The sequence below is a fragment of the Lepisosteus platostomus genome, chromosome 20 (assembly GCF_059453375.1).
Source record: "Lepisosteus platostomus isolate fLepPlt1 chromosome 20, fLepPlt1.hap1, whole genome shotgun sequence".
Taxonomy (NCBI): domain Eukaryota; kingdom Metazoa; phylum Chordata; class Actinopteri; order Semionotiformes; family Lepisosteidae; genus Lepisosteus; species Lepisosteus platostomus.
The window spans coordinates 1736878-1755126 of NC_142630.1; the positions used below are offsets into that span (position 1 = coordinate 1736878).

The window sequence follows — 18249 nt, forward strand, 5'->3', positions numbered from 1 at the left end:
ATCCTACAAACCCTCATTAAAATATTGACTTACTCTAAACCGTTTCAACTTCCTGATCAGATTAGCCTTCTGAGAACTGCAGTTGGTATTCTCTGCAAAGTTTAAATGTTAATCTGTTACTGTTTCTAGGTATTTAACTTGACTGACACCACCCTTCTAAAGCACTACCCTGGGGATCACCAATATTTAAAGCAATTTAATTTTAAAATGTATTGTTCATAAGAACACGCTATAGGCAATCTGTTAGAAAATCTTTCATCCATTTTATAAGCCTCCAATTCATAGCCAGGCACAACAGCTGGTCCAACACTGTGGATCTGGATTGTGTTTAATGCTGAACTTTATTGTAAAGGTTTTCCAAGCCAGAGAAGGGTTTTGTCTTTTGCAGGTCCTATACAACCCCCTCCACCCTGTACAAGTAAGGGCAATCCCTCCTGACCTCAAGATGCTGTTTGTTTCAAACTGACATTGTCGGAACTCCCCACCACACCAAACGAGAAAATTGAAAGACTTCTAGGAATTCAAATGTGGGGTTACCTTTTCTCTTTGCTTTATGTATTTACATTTATTTCAGCCTGCTTTGGTCTGCCTTGCTTAACGAAACCCAAGTTGTGTGCTGGTATAGATAAATATTTTCACTAAAATCTAGATTTATTTAGTGTGGCTTATGATAATCACAGGTAGAGGATTTCAAATTGTTGCACTTCACAGCAATAAAACGCTCTCGGACCCAGGGGGGCAATGAGTAGTTTTACACTGGGAGCCAGTGAAGACTCATTGACTGCTGATTACTGTCAAGTCAGACGGATAAGAGCTGAGCTGAAACAGGAACATGCAGACACTGAGGCTACCGGAATCAGGACTGGAATCTCCACACGGGTCCCACCGGTGTAAAGGAGTGGAGTACGGTTTTCCCACAGGGAAATCCAGCCCTTGTAACTCAAGCTGAGCAGGGCATCAAGGTTTCCAAAAGCAGGCCTTGCACAAGCAACATGTCTTACCAGGCAAGAAAAGCTGGCTTCTTAAGGAGTGTCCCGCTGTATTTTAAACATTAACCTGTAGTTAAAATGTAACCCTCTGTAAAATGTCCCTGTTTTTGGATGGTCTTGGAAAAGCAGGAGTCCAGTGATTGCAGTTTCTTACTGTTATTCCTTCCAAAGGTCTTGTTTCTATTTTTTTCTTTTGGCATGGTGCCGAGGATGAGCTCTCCTTTGAAAAGCCACTGACTAGGAGTGGCAGGTACACTCCTCTTGCACACATTGGAGGTTGGAACAAACAACAAGAAATAGATACTGTATATTGAATTTACACTGGACATTGAGTTACTTCAAAACATTGTGCCATCAATTTTTTTACTCTTTTTTTAAGCACTTTTTAAGGGAGTTGTTTGGCAGTCTCACCGAAAGGAGCGCTATATTATCTCGATAACAAATAATTCTGTGATGACTAAATGCTACAGTATCCATCCGTCTATTTTCTGTTTCATCCTATTCAGGGTCAGGAGGAGCAATAGGTGCAAGACTGGACACACCCTGGACAGGAGCGCCAGCCCATCACAGCGCACACTCACACACACTCACACCAGCCCATCACAGCGCGCACACACACACTCACACCAGCCCATCACAGCGCACACACACACACTCACACCAGCCCATCACAGCGCAAACACACACACTCACACCAGCCCATCACAGCGCACACACACACACTCACACCAGCCCATCACAGCGCACACACACACACTCACACCAGCCCATCACAGCGCGCACACACTCACACCAGGGCCAGCCCATCACAGCGCACACACACACACTCACACCAGGCCCAACCCATCACAGCGCACACACAGGCACAAACACGCACACACTCACACCAGCCCATCACAGCGCACACACAGGCACAAACACGCACACACTCACACCAGCCCATCACAGCGCACACACAGGCACAAACACACACACACACACACCAGGGCCAACCCATCACAGCTCACACACAGGCACAAACACGCACACACTCACACCAGCGCCAGCCCATCACAGCGCACACACGCACACACACACGCACACACACTCACACCAGCGCCAGCCCATCACAGCGCACACACTCACACCACGCACACACTTTCCCAGCAGTTGCCCAACCTAGCAGTATGTCTTCGGACTGTACAAGGAAAACAGAGCATCCAGAGGAAGCCCACACCAGCACTGGGACAAAATACATCTCTACACTGACAGCAGGCCAAGTCCAGAACTGACCCCAGGCCCCAGCACTGCTGACCACTGCACCACCTTGCTGCCCATAATGCTACGCTAAATATAAATCTTATTTTATCATTTTAAATATTTTTAAAAGGAACTCTGAATATTTTTAAACCGCTTCTGCTCACTACACTGTGAGTGAAACGAATGTGTAGGTTTTCTGTAAATCTTTCTCAGTGCTGCTTGCTGGACAGACCCCCATCATTCAAGTCAGCAGGCCAAATCAAACTCCCGAATTTAAACCTAGATGTGCAGCAAATCACATTATCTAATGCAAATGTTGGCTATTGGCAAAAAAACAACTGCCAAAAACAGATGTTAAAGCTTCTCAAAGCTACTCTGTTAGTAAAATAAAACCTGACAACACCAGGAGAGTGTTGGTTTCTGCACTACCAGTGTTTAATGTGAAAGATTCTCTGATTGCATCAGGGAACAGTCTCTCAGGACCCCAAGGATGATTAATTGATTGATAATTAATTTCAAAGCAGTATTGTACCACTGGTAGAGCCACAAATATAAGTACGAGCTGCACAACTCCCTCTACTTTGTGACTTCCTGTGGGCCTGTTTTTGTATTGTCTTTTTATTTTCATGAGAATATTCAAACCATCGCAAATGGCTGCAGCCCAAGAAGGAAATTTAACAATGCTCGTTGAGTTGTTTGTTTAAGGCAACAATAACAATCTGAAGGTCCTAGTCACCGTACTAGAGGAAGGTCTTGTCTGATAGGTCACACGTAGTCAACCAAATTGGTCAAACAGGCTCACTTACTGCACATAAACGAAGAAAGGGTATCTTGTAGGTGTCTGCTAATTGTCCAAGACATGCTGGTACGGAAGACTGGCCCTGGTGTGTGTGTGCGTGTCTGTGAAGGACCGGTGTCTTGTCCGGCCTGCTCCATGCCTGGGGCCTGTTACCTGCAGGGACAGGCTCCAGCTCCGCTGCCACTCTGTTGGAAGACATGGTTAGGAAATGGATAACTGGGTAACTGCTGTCTTGTCCTGTATGTCAGAGGCTACTCGACTGTGAATGCAGGAGTAAGACAGCGTGTGTATATTTCCAGTGTGTTGAGGGAAGGGTGTGCGTTTCTCAGTGCGAGCTGCAGTAATAAGGTACTGCACCTTTCTACCCACCTGCTGCAGAGGGCCTGGTAATCTAATAGACCTACTCCTGCCTGGATCTCTTCCACACCTGATGGATTTTTATGTGGTGAAACAGACCCGCGTTGTCCAGCAATTGACTTTGGTCCATATACCCATCACCACACAGGAAACAAACCCGCTCTCTCGATGTCTAGTTAGAACCACAATGATCGAAATTAAACAGCCGTAGTTCGCCTGTTTGAAAATCCTTCAGTACAATTATTCGGTAAAAGTTCAGCGTAGCAGAAAAGGACCGTTAATTTTTTTTTGTGAGCATTTAATAATCAAAATCTTTACCGCATTTCACAGTTTGTTCAAAGGGTTCTCTCTTTTTTTTATGGTGAACGTGTCTGAATAGCCCATGCAATCGTGCGAAAGAAATTGAAAACAAACTAAAAAAAATAGTTTTATTTTTAAAACAATTATTGCCGATGGCACTGGCTATTCAGACACGTTCATTGTATAAAAAAAGAGAACCCTTTGAACAAATTGTAAAATAGAATTCACTAGGGCTTCGAAATAAGGCAAAATTCTCATATTTCCCCAACCATCAATGCACTAGATACACGTTTATCTCTGCTACAGCATCAGAACTTATCTCAAAGCTAAAACAACGGGCTCCAAACCAGATCAATATCTGATTCTCGGGGTCGCCTAAGTTTATGGGTTTACTGTCACCGGTTAACTGTAACGTCAGTGAGCTGACGTTGTGTGTGTTGTGGGTTTTTTTTTTATTATTTTAAGGAGAAAAAAAAAAGAACGGCTACTACTACTAGGCCCGTCCCTCGTAGAATAACAACTAATTTAATGTTTTTTGACAGCCCAGACCGCTGGCAGCCCAATTAGCCGTCGGTTTCGGGCTCCCGCGGTGCCGGCCCGTCCGTGCGGGGGTCGGGGAGGAGGGAGCGGGGTGGGCCGGCCCACAGCGCGCACGCCGACGCTTTAAACAGGAGTGGCGTACCGCCGTCCTGCTGTAGCCATTTCCCCGAAGATGGCGGCGTGTAGACGTGTTCAGCTGCTCCTACTGCTGATGCCCGCCTTGCTGGCTCTGTCCGCCTCCCGGGACGCCCGGCAGGGGGGCAATCTGATGGTCGTCCCCGGCGGCGGCGTCCCCCCGGGCGGCCAGAACCCCGGCGGGCCGCCGAACCCGGGCGGTGTGGGCCTCGGAGCCCCGGCCGCGCAGCCCCGCCGGGCGACCGGCTGGAAGCTGGCCGAGGAGGAGGCCTGCCGGGAGGACCTGACCCGGCTCTGCCCCAAGCACACCTGGAGCAACAACCTGGCCGTGCTGGAGTGCCTGCAGGACCGCAAGGAGGTGAGGCGGCGGCGGCGGAGGCGGGGGGGATCTGCGGGCCGGTAGGCAGGGTGTTGCCTGCAGGGAAATGGGGGGACTGGGGGGCTGGTGTGGATGCGACAGGGACGGCACTGGAGCAGCGGGGCGCCGTCCCTCACAGACGGACACGCACACCACCCCCGCCGGGGACTGCAGGACCCGCCGTGCGGTACGAGGCCCCCGCTGGAGAGAGACACCACAGTCCTGCGTGTTAAGGGGGCTGCTGCATGCGTGTCTTTGTCACGGTGGTGTGGTCAGTGTGGGGGAGACCCGTGGGTTTGTCACCGTGGGAGACGGGTCCTTGCACGACCAGTGACCAATATCAACTGATACTCACGAGTTGCACCGGCAGCAAGGTGCCGTGTTCATAATGAACGAGCAGCTCAATGGCCAGCAGTTCAAGACGCCCAGTTTGTGAGTCTTTTAAATGGCATTGCTGAGCTTCTCTCTCAGCACTGAGGCGTGCTGTTACAGGGAGGCTGAATTTCAGAGATTGCTCGTCCACGATAGTATACGTGTCTTCCCTGGACGAAGGTTTGCAGGATTGTACAGCGCCTGTTAGAGGAGTTGTTGCATTTCCCTGCCAGAGAGGAACATAAACTGAGCCGGGTCTGAGTCTCTTGCCTCCTTTTGTGTATTTGTGTGATTGTAACCGCCGTGAGGTACCTGGGTTTTCTGCAGTGCTGTAACCTAGTTGGGGGGGTGAAGTTGGAGACGGTGTTTCGTCACGCTGTTGAACGGTGCTACTCCTGGAAGAAAGTAAAAAAAAAATAACTTCAATAAGAAGTTCAGACTAAAGGGAGGAGGGGCATCAAACGTCTAAGTTATCTATGCACTTGAAATCCTTTTTGAGAGGGAAAGGAGTATGCAAAGACTGACATTAAAGCCTTTTTCACTTTTACTCATGAAACTTGCTTGGCGTTTTCCTCGCAAGAAAGCGCTTCAGCGGTGTTTCTAGGGCACGGCGTTGAGCTTCTGTTTTGGGGGAACTGACCGCAGCGATGCATAGGTTGCGTGCCACATTTCGCGAGTGGGGCATGACGTGTCATTTAGTTGTCGTCCCACGGCGCCGCCGCGGGTGGGGTTTTTTTTTTACTGTCCACGGCCCAAGCGTGTTCACTTTGCGAAAAGCCTCGAGTTTAAGGGAGGGGGGCGGGCCGTGAAAAGCAAGCAACGGGCTTGAACAGGATTTCGGGTTTTTTTTCCCCCAACATCTGGCAACTCGAATGGCATTCAACGGCAAACTTCTGCAGTAAATTACCTTACTGACGCAGCTTGCAACGACCGTAAACTCAGGGTGAGGTGTGCAGTTGACAAAGCACGACACGGCCAGCCGCCTCGGCTCATAGGGACCCTGCCTCCCTCAAGTCGTCGTTGTGAACCGCAGGGAGAGGAAATCCTGTTTCGTCTCTCCTCCGGGTTACCAAGGTAATGGCTGGTGACTAGCGCGCCAGCCAGCACAGGGCCCGAAAATGCCATTTATATCTATATATATATAAAAACACAGTTTGGCAATAGACCAAGGCAGCGGTCCCAAGAAATATTTTGCCCCCGCTATTTTTTTTTCCCTGCGAGACGTGTACGAGGCGTCACGCGTTCAGGGCAGTAAAAAAAAAAACCACAAAAAGTCGCCTTGAAAGCTTTTGCGTCTTCTGTTTAAAACAAAAGCGCCGACTTCGGCGGAGCAGGCCGTGTAAACGGTTCTCCTTGTGGTGTTTTTAAACCAGGGTGTATGTTGCGTTTTGGGACAAGTTGCTAACCTTGTTGTTTTTTTGGTTGTATGCGGTGTAGAAATGCTTCCTCGTTGTCTCTCTCCCTCTGAAGATTCAGCTGCTTGTAAAAGACCGTTTGACCGTCACACGCGTGATGAAGTGACTTGTTAAAAAATAAAATACATTGTCCCTACACTGGCTACGTAGTGGTTACAATATCGCCATCTGCTTTTAAAAGTACATGTGGAAGGAAGATTGGCACTCTCATTTTGACAGTGATAAGGATACAATCAAGAGGCTTTATAAACTTGTAAAGCAGTGTGATTGAGTAGTATAGCTGTTCAGCACCAATCAGCAGAAATGCTGCAACATTATTCTGCCTGTTCTGGGCTTTTTACACTTACATTACCATCAACACGCCTGGTGCGTGCTGATTAAACCCTGTTCTGACTCCCGTAACATTCGCCCTGAAGCACTGCAAAGGAATGGCAAAGATTAGGTTCTGAAGCTAATTTCTGTTTTGACATGGAAGGATCAGACTGGTGCTGTTGTAAAACGGGGATGTACACCGTGCTGCAGGAGAGCAGAGCTTGCTGTGAGGTGGCTCTGTGTATCATTAGGAAATGAGCGTATTCTTTTGCATTTTCATTCATTTTAAGGTAAAGCCTTAAGTTATGGTTTTAAATAACGACCAGGTTTCTGCTCCATTGTCTGTAACGGTCGGATGCAGTCTTCTTATTCTTTTGTTCTGCATCGAGCAGAAAGGCGGTGGTCTGTTCTTGGAAAGGGAATGAAGCCAATACATTCTGTGCCTCGTTCCGTTCTGCCCAGGTTGTTGGCCTCTTGGACTCTTCTGGAGCTGGTGACTCTAGGGGGGTATTGGGAAGAGGGGCGGTAGATATTCCATTGAAATAACACGGTGGTCTGTCACAATGGCTCGCTCTCCTCTTCCTCGTTGTCCACCCTGTCCTTTGTCAGTAGAACAAAATGGCTCTTTCAAGAATGAGACTGCAAGGAGTGTGTGAGTGGCTATCGGCATTGGGGTGCACATTCAGCAAAGACAAAGGTCTTCTCCTGATGGACGCTGTCAGTGTGGAAGTGGGTCTTGAATTTGTTCTGGGTCTTGAAAATTGGTTTTCACGATGCCTGATGGTTTCTTTTGGTCATTTAGAGGCTGTTAATAACTCCCAACCCTCAGCTGTGTTTATGCTCCTGCGCTGTGACATTAAATGGGACCAATTTGAGGGTAATTGATATCATTAACCAGAATGTTCCTACTATGGAGGACCCTGCTCTTAACCCTGCCATTAAGTTGTTGGGTTGCTGGGTAGCTGTTTTAAGTACAGTTGTGAACACTATTGTTCACAAAAAAACAAAACAGGAAATTCACTTGCAGAAACTTTATGGTGCTTCCAACTAACTGTTATCAATCATTGATTGTTTTAATTTTTGGGGCTCTAAAGTGTACCTCTTGAAAATGTTTAAGATTTGCATCTCCATTGCTTTTCATACTTAACCGTAATCCGAGACCGTTTCCGAACATTAATGCCGCTTCTGTTGAATAAGGAGGGTTTTCAGCATAAAGTGTCTAAATGTATGCAAATTGGGTGAAATGATTTGACTAGATCATGTCAAAACTGCCTCTGTTCTTCTGGGAGTCTGCTTGTGCTGTGTAGTAGCTTCCTTGTTTGCTGGATGGCGAGTGGTTTGGATTTAGCTTTCTGGCCCAGTAGGTGCTGGAATCTGCCTAATTTAACTGCTCTAGTTTAAAATTAAAACTCTTTTTCGGAATCTTTTTTTTTTTATTGAGGTGTACCAGTTCCGTGTCGAGCTAAGCGTTTTGGCTCAGTTCTTCACGCAGACTTGGTGTTCAGCCTGTTTGTGCTGTCTGTTCTTGAACAGCTGCTGCAGGGCTGCTCTCAACTGAGAGAGTTGGGCTGTTCCAGTTCTCGTGCTGTTGACCTGGAGAGAACAGGTTGGAACTCTTCCCTCAAGGAGAAGAGCACAGCATAAGGGACGCCTTTTGTAATGATATCACTTATGCAGAGCTTTATAAGTATTCGCCTCTCCCAGAAATGTGCTGCTTTTACACCTCCTGCAATGGCTAATCTCCTTTCGTGTCTTCCGAAACTCTTGTGGTTTTCACACTTGATGGATATCGGTATGCCTTGGTGGAAACCAGACTTAGTCATCCGAGTGTGCAAAAACATCCCTTACTGGGGCTAAAATCTTACTATGCCGGCCTCTAGGAATTGGGGCCACGAGTGTGCCTGCAGTTATCTTACTACTTAATGAAGAATCTCAACACCTGTGCCAGTCTTGTGTAGTTAGTGACGCGTCTAAATCCTGCTGTGCAGCAACCTCAGACCATCTTCTGTCCCGTGCCTTTGAGAACCTAGTCCCGAACTCCAGCCTGTTCCCCGCAGGCCTCCGTGTTGCCTGAAATCCACAGCCTCTGCTAAAAGGCAGAATCGCTGGCCTGTTCGGGCTGGTGTTTTTCTCTGTAACTCGTGACAGGACAAGCAGCAGTCTCTGACCAAGCTAACCTAGCTTTGAAGTTCACAGGACTTGTGAGCTGGCTCACCCAGGGTGGGTAGTTTTTATTGCCATAACTTTAATGGAATTATTAATTTGAGGGGTACAGATTATGTGCAGAGTCAGGGCAATAATTGGAACTAGAAATAATCCACGGCTTGCTAATGATATACAGTAGAATCTTCAGTCTCAGTTAATAACTTGTGACATGAAGGGTTTATAGCCTTTTCTTTTAGTGTGTGAATGTCTACATAGACAATTGTACTTCTGTTTTTACAAAGTCACCTTGGAAGATGGGATCAGAATACTTTTCATGGTAAAAATAAGAAACCGTCCTTCTGGTCACCCTTTGTGCTTGCCTGGCAAACCCTTATTTCTCTGTAGGTCAGCAGTAAGGAACTCATGGCTTTTGGTCTGGTTACTGTTCATCAGAGTCCTTCTGGGTTCTGTAGTCACGCTCTCGGTCTCTAGTATATTAAGAGGAACTTGGTAACGGCTTCTGCTGTTAGATCTCGGCAGTATCGGCTTGTGGTGAAGTCTTGCAGGAGATCCTCGGCGCCTCTAGAGTGTTTCCTTGCTAACCGCAGCGCTGCAGTCCATGTACTGGTTGCATCTTGAAAGGTGGCCTGTTGGACTTATTTCAGCTATGAGTTTATTTGGGGGGGACAGAGTGAAAGGGATTACATACTGCACAAATATCCATTGCATTTTGCCCAGGCCTGTCTTTACATACCGAAATGAAATGTTTGTCCTGAATGGTCAGTGGGAGAGCACTCAGCGGTATAGGCCAGTGAGTTTTTTTTTCTCCTTTGGTGCAGATTACAGGGGCTTCACCTCTCTCCTCTAGCAGCTGATGTTGTGTGCTGATACTGAAGAGCCCTTTTCCTGAGGCTGCAGGGCAACACTTTGAAGAGTTAATTATTCTCTTGGCGTGGGCAGGCTAAGACTTTTTTTTCCCCTCTTTTTCTCCGGTCACTGTTCCTTTTTTGGTTGCTGGCTACTTGGCAGTGGCTGGCTATGTTTAGGCCTGTGGTCTTCCTTAAATCGCTTTTTAAAACAATCAAAACAAACTTACCATGCTGCAAAATTCAAGGAGTCCCATTACAGGACTGCAGCAGTAAAGTCTAAAAGATACAAAAGCTGCTTTCTGGCTTCAGGCAATTCTGGTCTTATGATTAAAACGGCTGGAAACATTTATAAAGGTTTCATGAACATGGTACTCAATTTAAACTGCCCTTTATGTAACTTCTTCCTGCATTTCTGGGCAAAGCTAAAAAGAGTGTATGATGGGCATTATCTTGGACCTACATTGGGCTACAGTCAAGGCCAGATGTATTTTGGTTTAACACTACATGTTGTCCCGGTCCAGTGTCCAGGATAAGGGTCAGTGCAGGCAGGGGTGCATTCTATGTGGAGCTTGCATGTTGTTTGGGTGTCCTCTTTCTGGGTACACTGGTTTCCTCCCAATTTACCCTCTCGCGTCCTTTCTGTAAGGATGAATGCTTACCCATCCACAGATCTGGCTTTTATTTATGTTTATACAATTTACTGATGAGAAGATATTCTGAGGAAACATTTCAGTGGCCTGGCCAGAGCAGATTTTAGGTGGAGGTTGGGTTTGGTCCTGTTTGTAGCAACATTACTGTTAGTTATGTTTTTGTATTGTAACGGATACTTGTGGGTGGTTTGGCTGGCAGTGAGCTGAAGGCGTTGGTCAGGAGTGACCGTTGTGTGTTGACACCCCAGTGTCCTCATGGCAGTATAGTTGGGGAAGTGGCACATACTGACCCTTAGGAATGGGTCTTCATGCTGTTCCGAAAGAATCGGCTTTTTGGGGTACATGCAGAGGAGAGGTTTCCTTGAACGCACGAAGTATAAAGAAAAAACGTTCCCACTTGAGTGACACATGGCAGCTCTCCTGTGTCTACAGCTCCACTCCACCAGATCAGGTCGAGTGCTGAGAGGTTAAGTCTGACCTTCAGGACAGACTGTTTTGTGTATAGTGTGGAATGTAGTTGTGACACCGCAGTCTAACAAATAGTACTGTGTGATCTTTTAATAACCATGTAGCCAGAAACTTGATTTAACATCTCATCAAGCATTCTGACATGTTTAATTTTGGAGTTTTAAGAGCACACTCTAGAGCATAATCTGGCACTTTACAGCAGCTCTCCTTTATTACTCTGCTCCTGGAAGGTCTTTTAGTTTTTTATTGCTTTCCAGAATCTTAAGTGCATGCTTTCTAAACGCCAACTCTCAAAGTGTGTGGTATATGGTAGAAAGATTGATTTATAGGAATCCTGTTTGTCCTGCCTTTTCACAGCGAGTCTTCATCTCATCCACAGGCATCTGTGAAGTCTGAGCGGGTTTCTCTGCCAGTCCTGTGTTCCTCTTCTGCCTGCCTAGCGGTCTCTTGCATAATTTTAATTAATTGATCCACTGAAGGGGAACTAATTCATCTTCAGGCTCAGAACAGTGTATTTATTCATTTATTTAAGCCTGATTAACTGCACCTGTCTATTGTCCTGCTACGGTTTTAACTGGTAATTGATCAAATGGTTTTATTTGTGGCCAAGGCAATTTCCTCTCACCTCCTGAAGACAGGAGAAACCTTAGGTCCTCTTCTTCAAATGTTTGTTGGAGTGTTCTCATCAGTATCTTGTCCGTGTGTTGATTTTTTTTCTTGCTCCCGTTTGCTGTTTGATACTGACTGCAGCAGGGCTTGGCAATGCTTTCACAAGCCCTCAGTGCTCTGGGTGTCCTCACCAGTCTCCCACTGGGCAGGTCCCAGTCCACTCCTAACACTGACCCACAGCTCTGCACTCGTGGGCTGGGAAGGCCGTCTCGCGCACACTCTCGGATGGACAAATCCTCACAGATGGGCGCCATTCTGTTTGTCTGCAAAACTGTGCCCTAACATGCTCATCCACCAACAAAACACTGCAGTAACCGTATGCTTTCATGATTTCCATGCAAACTTCCTCTCGACTGTGGATCTGGGAATGTGGGAGTGCTTTTGTTTGATCTTGGTTGTGCAGTGTGAAGGGAATTGCACCAATCACTGTAAAAATTGAGATTTCTTGCATCTAACAACACACAATTGCTGTTTTATGTATTACGTTAAGTGGGCCGGAAGGTGGTGGTTGCTTATTTGCTGCTTTGCTTTTAAAACCTTTTCTCAATATTTCAGAATTTTTCATTTTATAGTGTTTGACTCTGAACGGCGTCTCTCAAAGGGAGCGTTATAAAATGTTCAGTGGTAGATGCCACCACCAGAAATCATTATAATATGAATGAAATCAAAGTAGCTCACTTTTGAGCTGTGTTTTATGTAATATATATTTAACCTAATACTATAAGTGTTATTTTAAGTCTGTTTCTGAATTTAAACAGCCTAATAGTAAGGGTTTTTAATCCTCACTATTACTGATTGCATACAGTCACATGGATACAAATTCTATCAATTTCAAAATACAGATAAAGTGTATCAGATTGTAGCAACGACTAGGTAGTAAGTGTTGCTGTATTCGCCACTCTTATCACCCATCAAACTTGATAAAGCGATATGATGTATTTAAAAGGGTAACAACGGCTCTTATTGTTGGGGGGGTGGGGTGGATTGTGACTAATTGAAAGTCACTAATGAGCTGATTGAAGTCATTAACAGCCCATCTGGACTAAAGATCAGTGTCTCTACAGTTTCTCCAGGACCAGAACTGGGGACGCCTGCTTCATAGTTTAAATTGCAGGTAGTCAAATGCAGTTAGTACTTGTTCTATGCCTGCAAAGTAAATTGTTTCTGAAGATGATGTATTAAGGATTAACTGGGACAAAGTCTTGGAGTGGAAATGGCAAAGTTCACGTTCACTACCCCTGACCTCTGTCCTTACTTGTGTGTAATTCTGAAGCTGAAGGCTCACCCAAGAGAAATGTTCATTTTACACTTACACATATGCATAGTCCCAAGTGCAAAAATGAGCTGGACTGCCCTTGGGTTGCGGTTTAAATCAGACTTGAACTGTACCTGACAAACTTGAGTTGCAAAACCAGTAAATTTAGCTTCTGTAATTGTGCAGATCTGTCCAGCGCGTGGGAGGTCTTGAGAAGGAGCAGGAGAGGCTGGTCTGGTGTGTTCTGCAGAGGGGTTTTGGCTATTGCATGTTACTGTGCCAGGCTGCAGCAGTCACTTGAAAGCAGTGTTTTTATGTGCCCTTGATTTGAATTCACTGAGACAAGTAGTTATATATTTTCCAAACATTATAGTGATCTAGTGCTTAATCTTTTACAATTTCAGTACTTGCTCTCATGACTTTGTGAACTTTGCAATTACTGAACATCACACCCATATCACGTAACCCCTACCAAAAGTGTTTATCGGTGTTTAAATATTTAAATGATTCTAAGTTTATGTGGGTTTGTTTGTGGTAGTTGCTGACCTCTCATTGCAGGAATAAAAAATGGAGGGTGCGCTTCAAGTTGACATCGGTGAGAGTCGGTGTTGCTGGATTGTACAGCATTCATAAGATTTCCTATTGGTGATGAGGAGAGAATGATCATGCAGACACATTAATAATCAGCAGGCAGTTCTTAAAAGGGCTGATTTAAATTTCACCTTGTGGCCCAATCAGGGAGTAAAAGCCCTCTTTGCATTCTCTGTACTGTAGAGTACACTAGGCTGGAGTGGCTTAAACCTGTTTTAAACAGCTTTGCATGGTGGAATGGTAGAATTGTCTTTTCTTCCCGGCAGAATTGCTCCAATTCATTAGGGACCGATGGGCTGTCATTGTCAAGTCCCACCACAGTTTTTATAACTTTGACTGGGCTGCTCAAGCGTGTTCCTTGTCAGTGTGGCATTATTATACTGAAATGTAAACCTTTGAATAAAACTGTAAGAAAACCCATGTTAGGTGATCATTGCATGAAACAACACGATGGCCAATTGTGTCTCGACCCTTTCACTGTCACAGTTTGGACATTCCCACTGCCATGTGGGTTCCTGGTTTTTGCTTTTAAGGTTGGCCTCCCTTGCCTTCTCTTATGTGTATGCCTGCCCTTTTACCTCTTGACCTCTTCATAAGGTCATAAATATAGGAGTTGGTAGGTCCCTCTTGAGGAGTAAGAGGTCTTCAGCCACCTTGAGCTTTAGCAAAAGCAGGCTTGATGGTGTTATTTTTTCCAGGCTCAAACCTTTTCATGACATGAGAAGAAAGCTGACTCAGTCGAATGTCTCTTATGGTGACATCTTTCTGTCTGGCTGTGCTAGCTGGGTCTTGTGCTGAATGAGAATGCAGGCCTTTGAGAAGTGGCTCATGGCAGAGCCTAGTCTTCAGGAGAGCTGGCCAAGAGCCGGTTGATGGGGGAGGCCAGGCGTAACTAATTGGAGGCTTGATCACAAAAGGGGCTTAACATCCTCATTTCTTTGTGGCCCCATAACTGTTTGGGGGATCGCTGTGTTCCGATGTCTGGTGCATAATAGGATTAGGGCTAAACTTGCCAGTCTCATTGTTTTGGGCCAATTGTTGTTTTTCTGGTATTCAACTGATTTGTCATCGCAGATTTCTTGGAAATTAAAACCGGGTTCCTGCCAGTCTGGAATGGATTCCCCAGTGCCCCCTGTTACATGGGAATTTTGGGAATGGGGAGGGTGAAAGCAGAGGAAGGCAGGTGCCTGTGAAGTTCCCGTTTCTCAGGACAGCCTCGAGACCGTGGCTGTTGGGGATTGACACCTGCAACACGGCCCATGCTGTAGTTGTGCAGGTTCATTTGCTCTGTGCACTAAGCTGTTGTGACTGTTGTAATTTCTGGAGATCAAGAAGTCCTGGCTGGAGAATCGTGGGTGGAAAATTCTGTAGCATCTTGGCTCTTCGGTAGACGAGTTTTGGCATCAAGTCGTCCAGAAGTTTTCTTGGCTTAATTTCCGGTTCACTCCACCCTGTTGCTTTTCTTTCTCCTCCCATCTCGTTCCTGAAGTGTGCTTGCTTTCCAGCTGTAGTCCTGGCAGAGCGAGTCGGAGGAGAATCCCGGCCAGGCCTTCTGCAGTGTCTGGTGCATTTGGAAGAGAGTTGTAACATCACTGTAATGTCTCTTTGCAAAACATCTACTAAACGCTGATACCTCCCTACTAGTGTGACGGGCGACTTTATCACACTGGTTGACAACATGGGGTCTCTTTCAGGCCAGAAGAGGATGAATCAGATAGCAGTTACATTTTTATGTAAGGTAACCTCAGTGCTTTTTAATCCACCACCTGGAGGTGGAGTTCTATGTATATGAGATTAAATGTCTGCCACAAGGAGAACAGGATGTAAGTTTCATGTTATTTTTATTTGCTGTAAAATGTCAGTGGGAAGAATGAGTTCAGGTAGAATATTGCCATGTTACTGGGTCTGAAGGAAGTGTTTTTTGTTGAAGCTGTATGGGTCCTTCATTATGCAACAACTTTGAAAGAACTGTTCATGACTGTTGTTGGTGTTTCAAGGTTGTTCAATAATATTAAATATCCCCTAGTGCTGTTTTTTATTAACTTTTGATAAGTCTGATCTCTCTGAATTCCAGTGGCTATGGATTAAACGTTAACTTTAAATGTTGCAGTTTACCACTGTATCATAGGTGGTAATATGCAGGTCTATTAAAATAGACCTGGACATGGGTACTATATAGATGAATGACAAAGTGCTGGTGATTAGATGGCTTTGGAGCTAGAAAACTGAAGTAGAGGTGCTTTTACTTCACTGGGCAGTCAAACCTGTTATTGGTAGCATGTTTCCTCTAGTTTTGCGGGTTTGGTGCATTTAATTCCCTGAACCGAAGTCTGTCTTGGATTGCTTCCACAGCACCAGAGCAAGGACATGTAACGTCCTAGGCCTGTACACACAGGAGGCTTTCGGTTTGCCTGCAAGCATCTGTGTTTGCAGGGCTGTAACCCTTAGGTTTGAATAAGGGCTTTTCGGTTGTGAAAGAGTTGGGGAGAAGGCACTGCAAAGATGTGTAGCCTGGTAGAGAAGTCCTAGACTTCATCTCTCTAGTCAAGGGGAGGAGGGAGGGAGCTGGGGTTCCCCTCTCTCTCCCCACCTCGGCCCCCGTCACACACGTCTGGAATCTGCTCTGGGGCAGGAGTCCGTGTGTGCGGGGTGTCTCCCTGGGCTCGGGCGGGGCGGGACTCTCCCGCGGGAGTGGGGCTGGGGCCGCAGGAGGTCTGTCCGCTTCCCGCTGTTTCGCCGGCAGCCCTGCCTTCTCCACGATCGTCGCTTTCTAGCCGTTTCCACAGCGGACAGTCGCAGGTGTTTCTGTCCCTCCTCGTGACGTTCCGTGTAGCACGGGAAGCAGGAGTGAGGGAAAGGACATGCTGGCAGGGTTACTGGGAAAGCAGGCCTGGCATCCCGTCCTGGAAGGGGTCCCACCTGACTGGAGCGGGCTCGCCGCGACCCCGGCGGGATGAAGCAGTCGGGAGCCAGGGTTAGGATTACAGTCATATACCGCTCCAGCATTGCATCGGGTTTTAAAACGCCTGTGGAGCGGCAGTATAAGAGAAGAGTAAAGGGCTTCCGGCTTCCTTGGCTTGAATCACTCCTGCACCTCGGGTTGGAGTTCGCTTGTCTTTTTTTTCAGGCTATAGTGCCTGAGTCTCAGTTTAGGATGTGATGTTGCCGCATTTGTGCGAAAACATAACGTTTCCTCTGCCTATGTGGGTTCTCCACATTGAGTCACTGCTCTTTTTATTAAAAACAAAGGTGCCCATTTCCTGCCCGCACTGGAGGTAGGTAAGGTGTTGATTCGTTGAGCTTCATTCTCTTGGAGTTCTTTGACACTTGGGGCCATCTGAATCTAATAGTGTTGTTGGATTAATCATTGTTTAGTTCATCCAATCAAAGTTATTTCAGATTGGAGCTGTACTTCCCAATTTCAGAACTATTGTGGTTATAAGAAAACTGTAAGAGGTGGTGTGCACTTTGTGGTTAATTGATCATTGAACTTTGATCTGATGCATTGTTTTGGGGTCCTGCTGACGTGCACCTGAGGCACAGCACTGTGATCTGGCAGGGACTGGCTGGTATCTTAAGTTGGCACAAGGATGCACTGGCAGACGGATGCACAGGAAGAAGGCACTTCTGAACTGCTGTCTATACCTGCTGCTAGAAACCTTTTGTCGTTCTTAAGGAGCAGGAAGTGCCCAGAATTTTTAAAGCCTGGTGTGAGATCAAATTCCCTCTCGCTTTCCGAGGTTCACTTGACACCTTGCACCCCAGGCGCACTGGGTTCCTCCTGGGAGGGTGATGCAGGGCTTTGTGTCTGTGTGCACGAAGCTTTGATTTCCTGCCAGCGTACCTGCGGCACGCCCCCGATTCTCATGGCCTGCTGCCACTGCCGCTCCCTGTCAGTCATTCGGAACTGAAGCCCGGTTCAGCCGGTCCTCTGGTATATCTGCCTCGCCAGAGCCGTTACAACCCGTGCTATTTCAAGATATTTATGCCAGTGTGAGATCTGCGCTTCTGTTTTAACACCTGGTTAAGTTTTCATTTTTGTATAAATACCTGGTTCTCGAGCTGTTTAAAGACTCAAAATCTGGCTAGTTGTCTTTTTTTTTTAAAAGGAAGCCTTTCTTTCCCTCGCATAAAGGTGGGGATACCTTTTTTAGAAAATGACTCAAGGTAAAACTAGTCTGCACATTAAGGATGCACAGCTTTTATAAAGCTTTCAAAGGGCTGGACTCTAATTAATGAACTAGATTAACGCTGCTGAAGAGGGGGGCAGCCTTTTGTGTTGTGATTTAAGCAGATCACCATCGATTTCCTATAGACAAAGCCTCCTTGCAGCCAAGCTGCTGCTGTCTGCGGACTGAGACCTGTCGTAATGGAGGCTTTAAAAGCAGTTCAGCCTGCTTGTGCATGACCATGGGAACGGGGCTGACCTCTGCTACCTGGACCATAGAGAGGTAATTGAGACCACCTCAGTGTCACGCCAATCATGCACAGCAAACAGGATGTTTTTCATTTGTTCATTGCCTCTCTTATTTGCAAGGCCGGAGATCGGCTCAAGGACGTTGCAGTTTTCCTGGTGTGACTCAGTGTTTGCTCTTGGCAGCCTGAAAGCTCCCTTCTGCAAAGCCAGCTCTGTCACTGTTCCTGTGAAATCTGAAGGCATTTGACCACAGATCAACACAGGACGAGCTGTTGGCTCTCTGGACTGGAAAGATGAGACTAACAGGCAAGAGGCGAACTTAGCGTCTTGTTAAAGATCAGAGAAGCTCAGTTGAGGAAATCTGAAAGA

At 46.4% G+C, this 18249-nt stretch overlaps 1 protein-coding gene and 1 long non-coding RNA gene across 3 annotated transcripts in view; one reads left to right on the forward strand and one right to left on the reverse strand.

The window, feature by feature from the left end:
* Positions 1-2824: 2824 nt before the first annotated feature.
* On the reverse strand, positions 2825-6158 carry LOC148644227 (uncharacterized). Of its 2 annotated transcripts, XR_015928749.1 has the most exons (3): positions 5997-6158; positions 5402-5484; positions 2825-5315 (listed from the first exon to the last, which is right to left on the reverse strand). It is a non-coding gene; the product is annotated as an uncharacterized LOC148644227 (long non-coding RNA). The 2 variants fall into 2 exon arrangements; XR_015928748.1 differs by having other exon boundaries at positions 2825-5484.
* The window catches only part of LOC148644228 (Golgi apparatus protein 1-like), a 36844-nt gene continuing 22777 nt past the window's right edge, over positions 4183-18249 (forward strand). Inside the window, exon 1 of the mRNA XM_088614321.1 lies at positions 4183-4717. Coding sequence (XP_088470447.1) covers positions 4397-4717 — 321 coding nt within the window. The 5' untranslated portion in view covers positions 4183-4396. The remainder of the gene's footprint in view (positions 4718-18249) is intronic.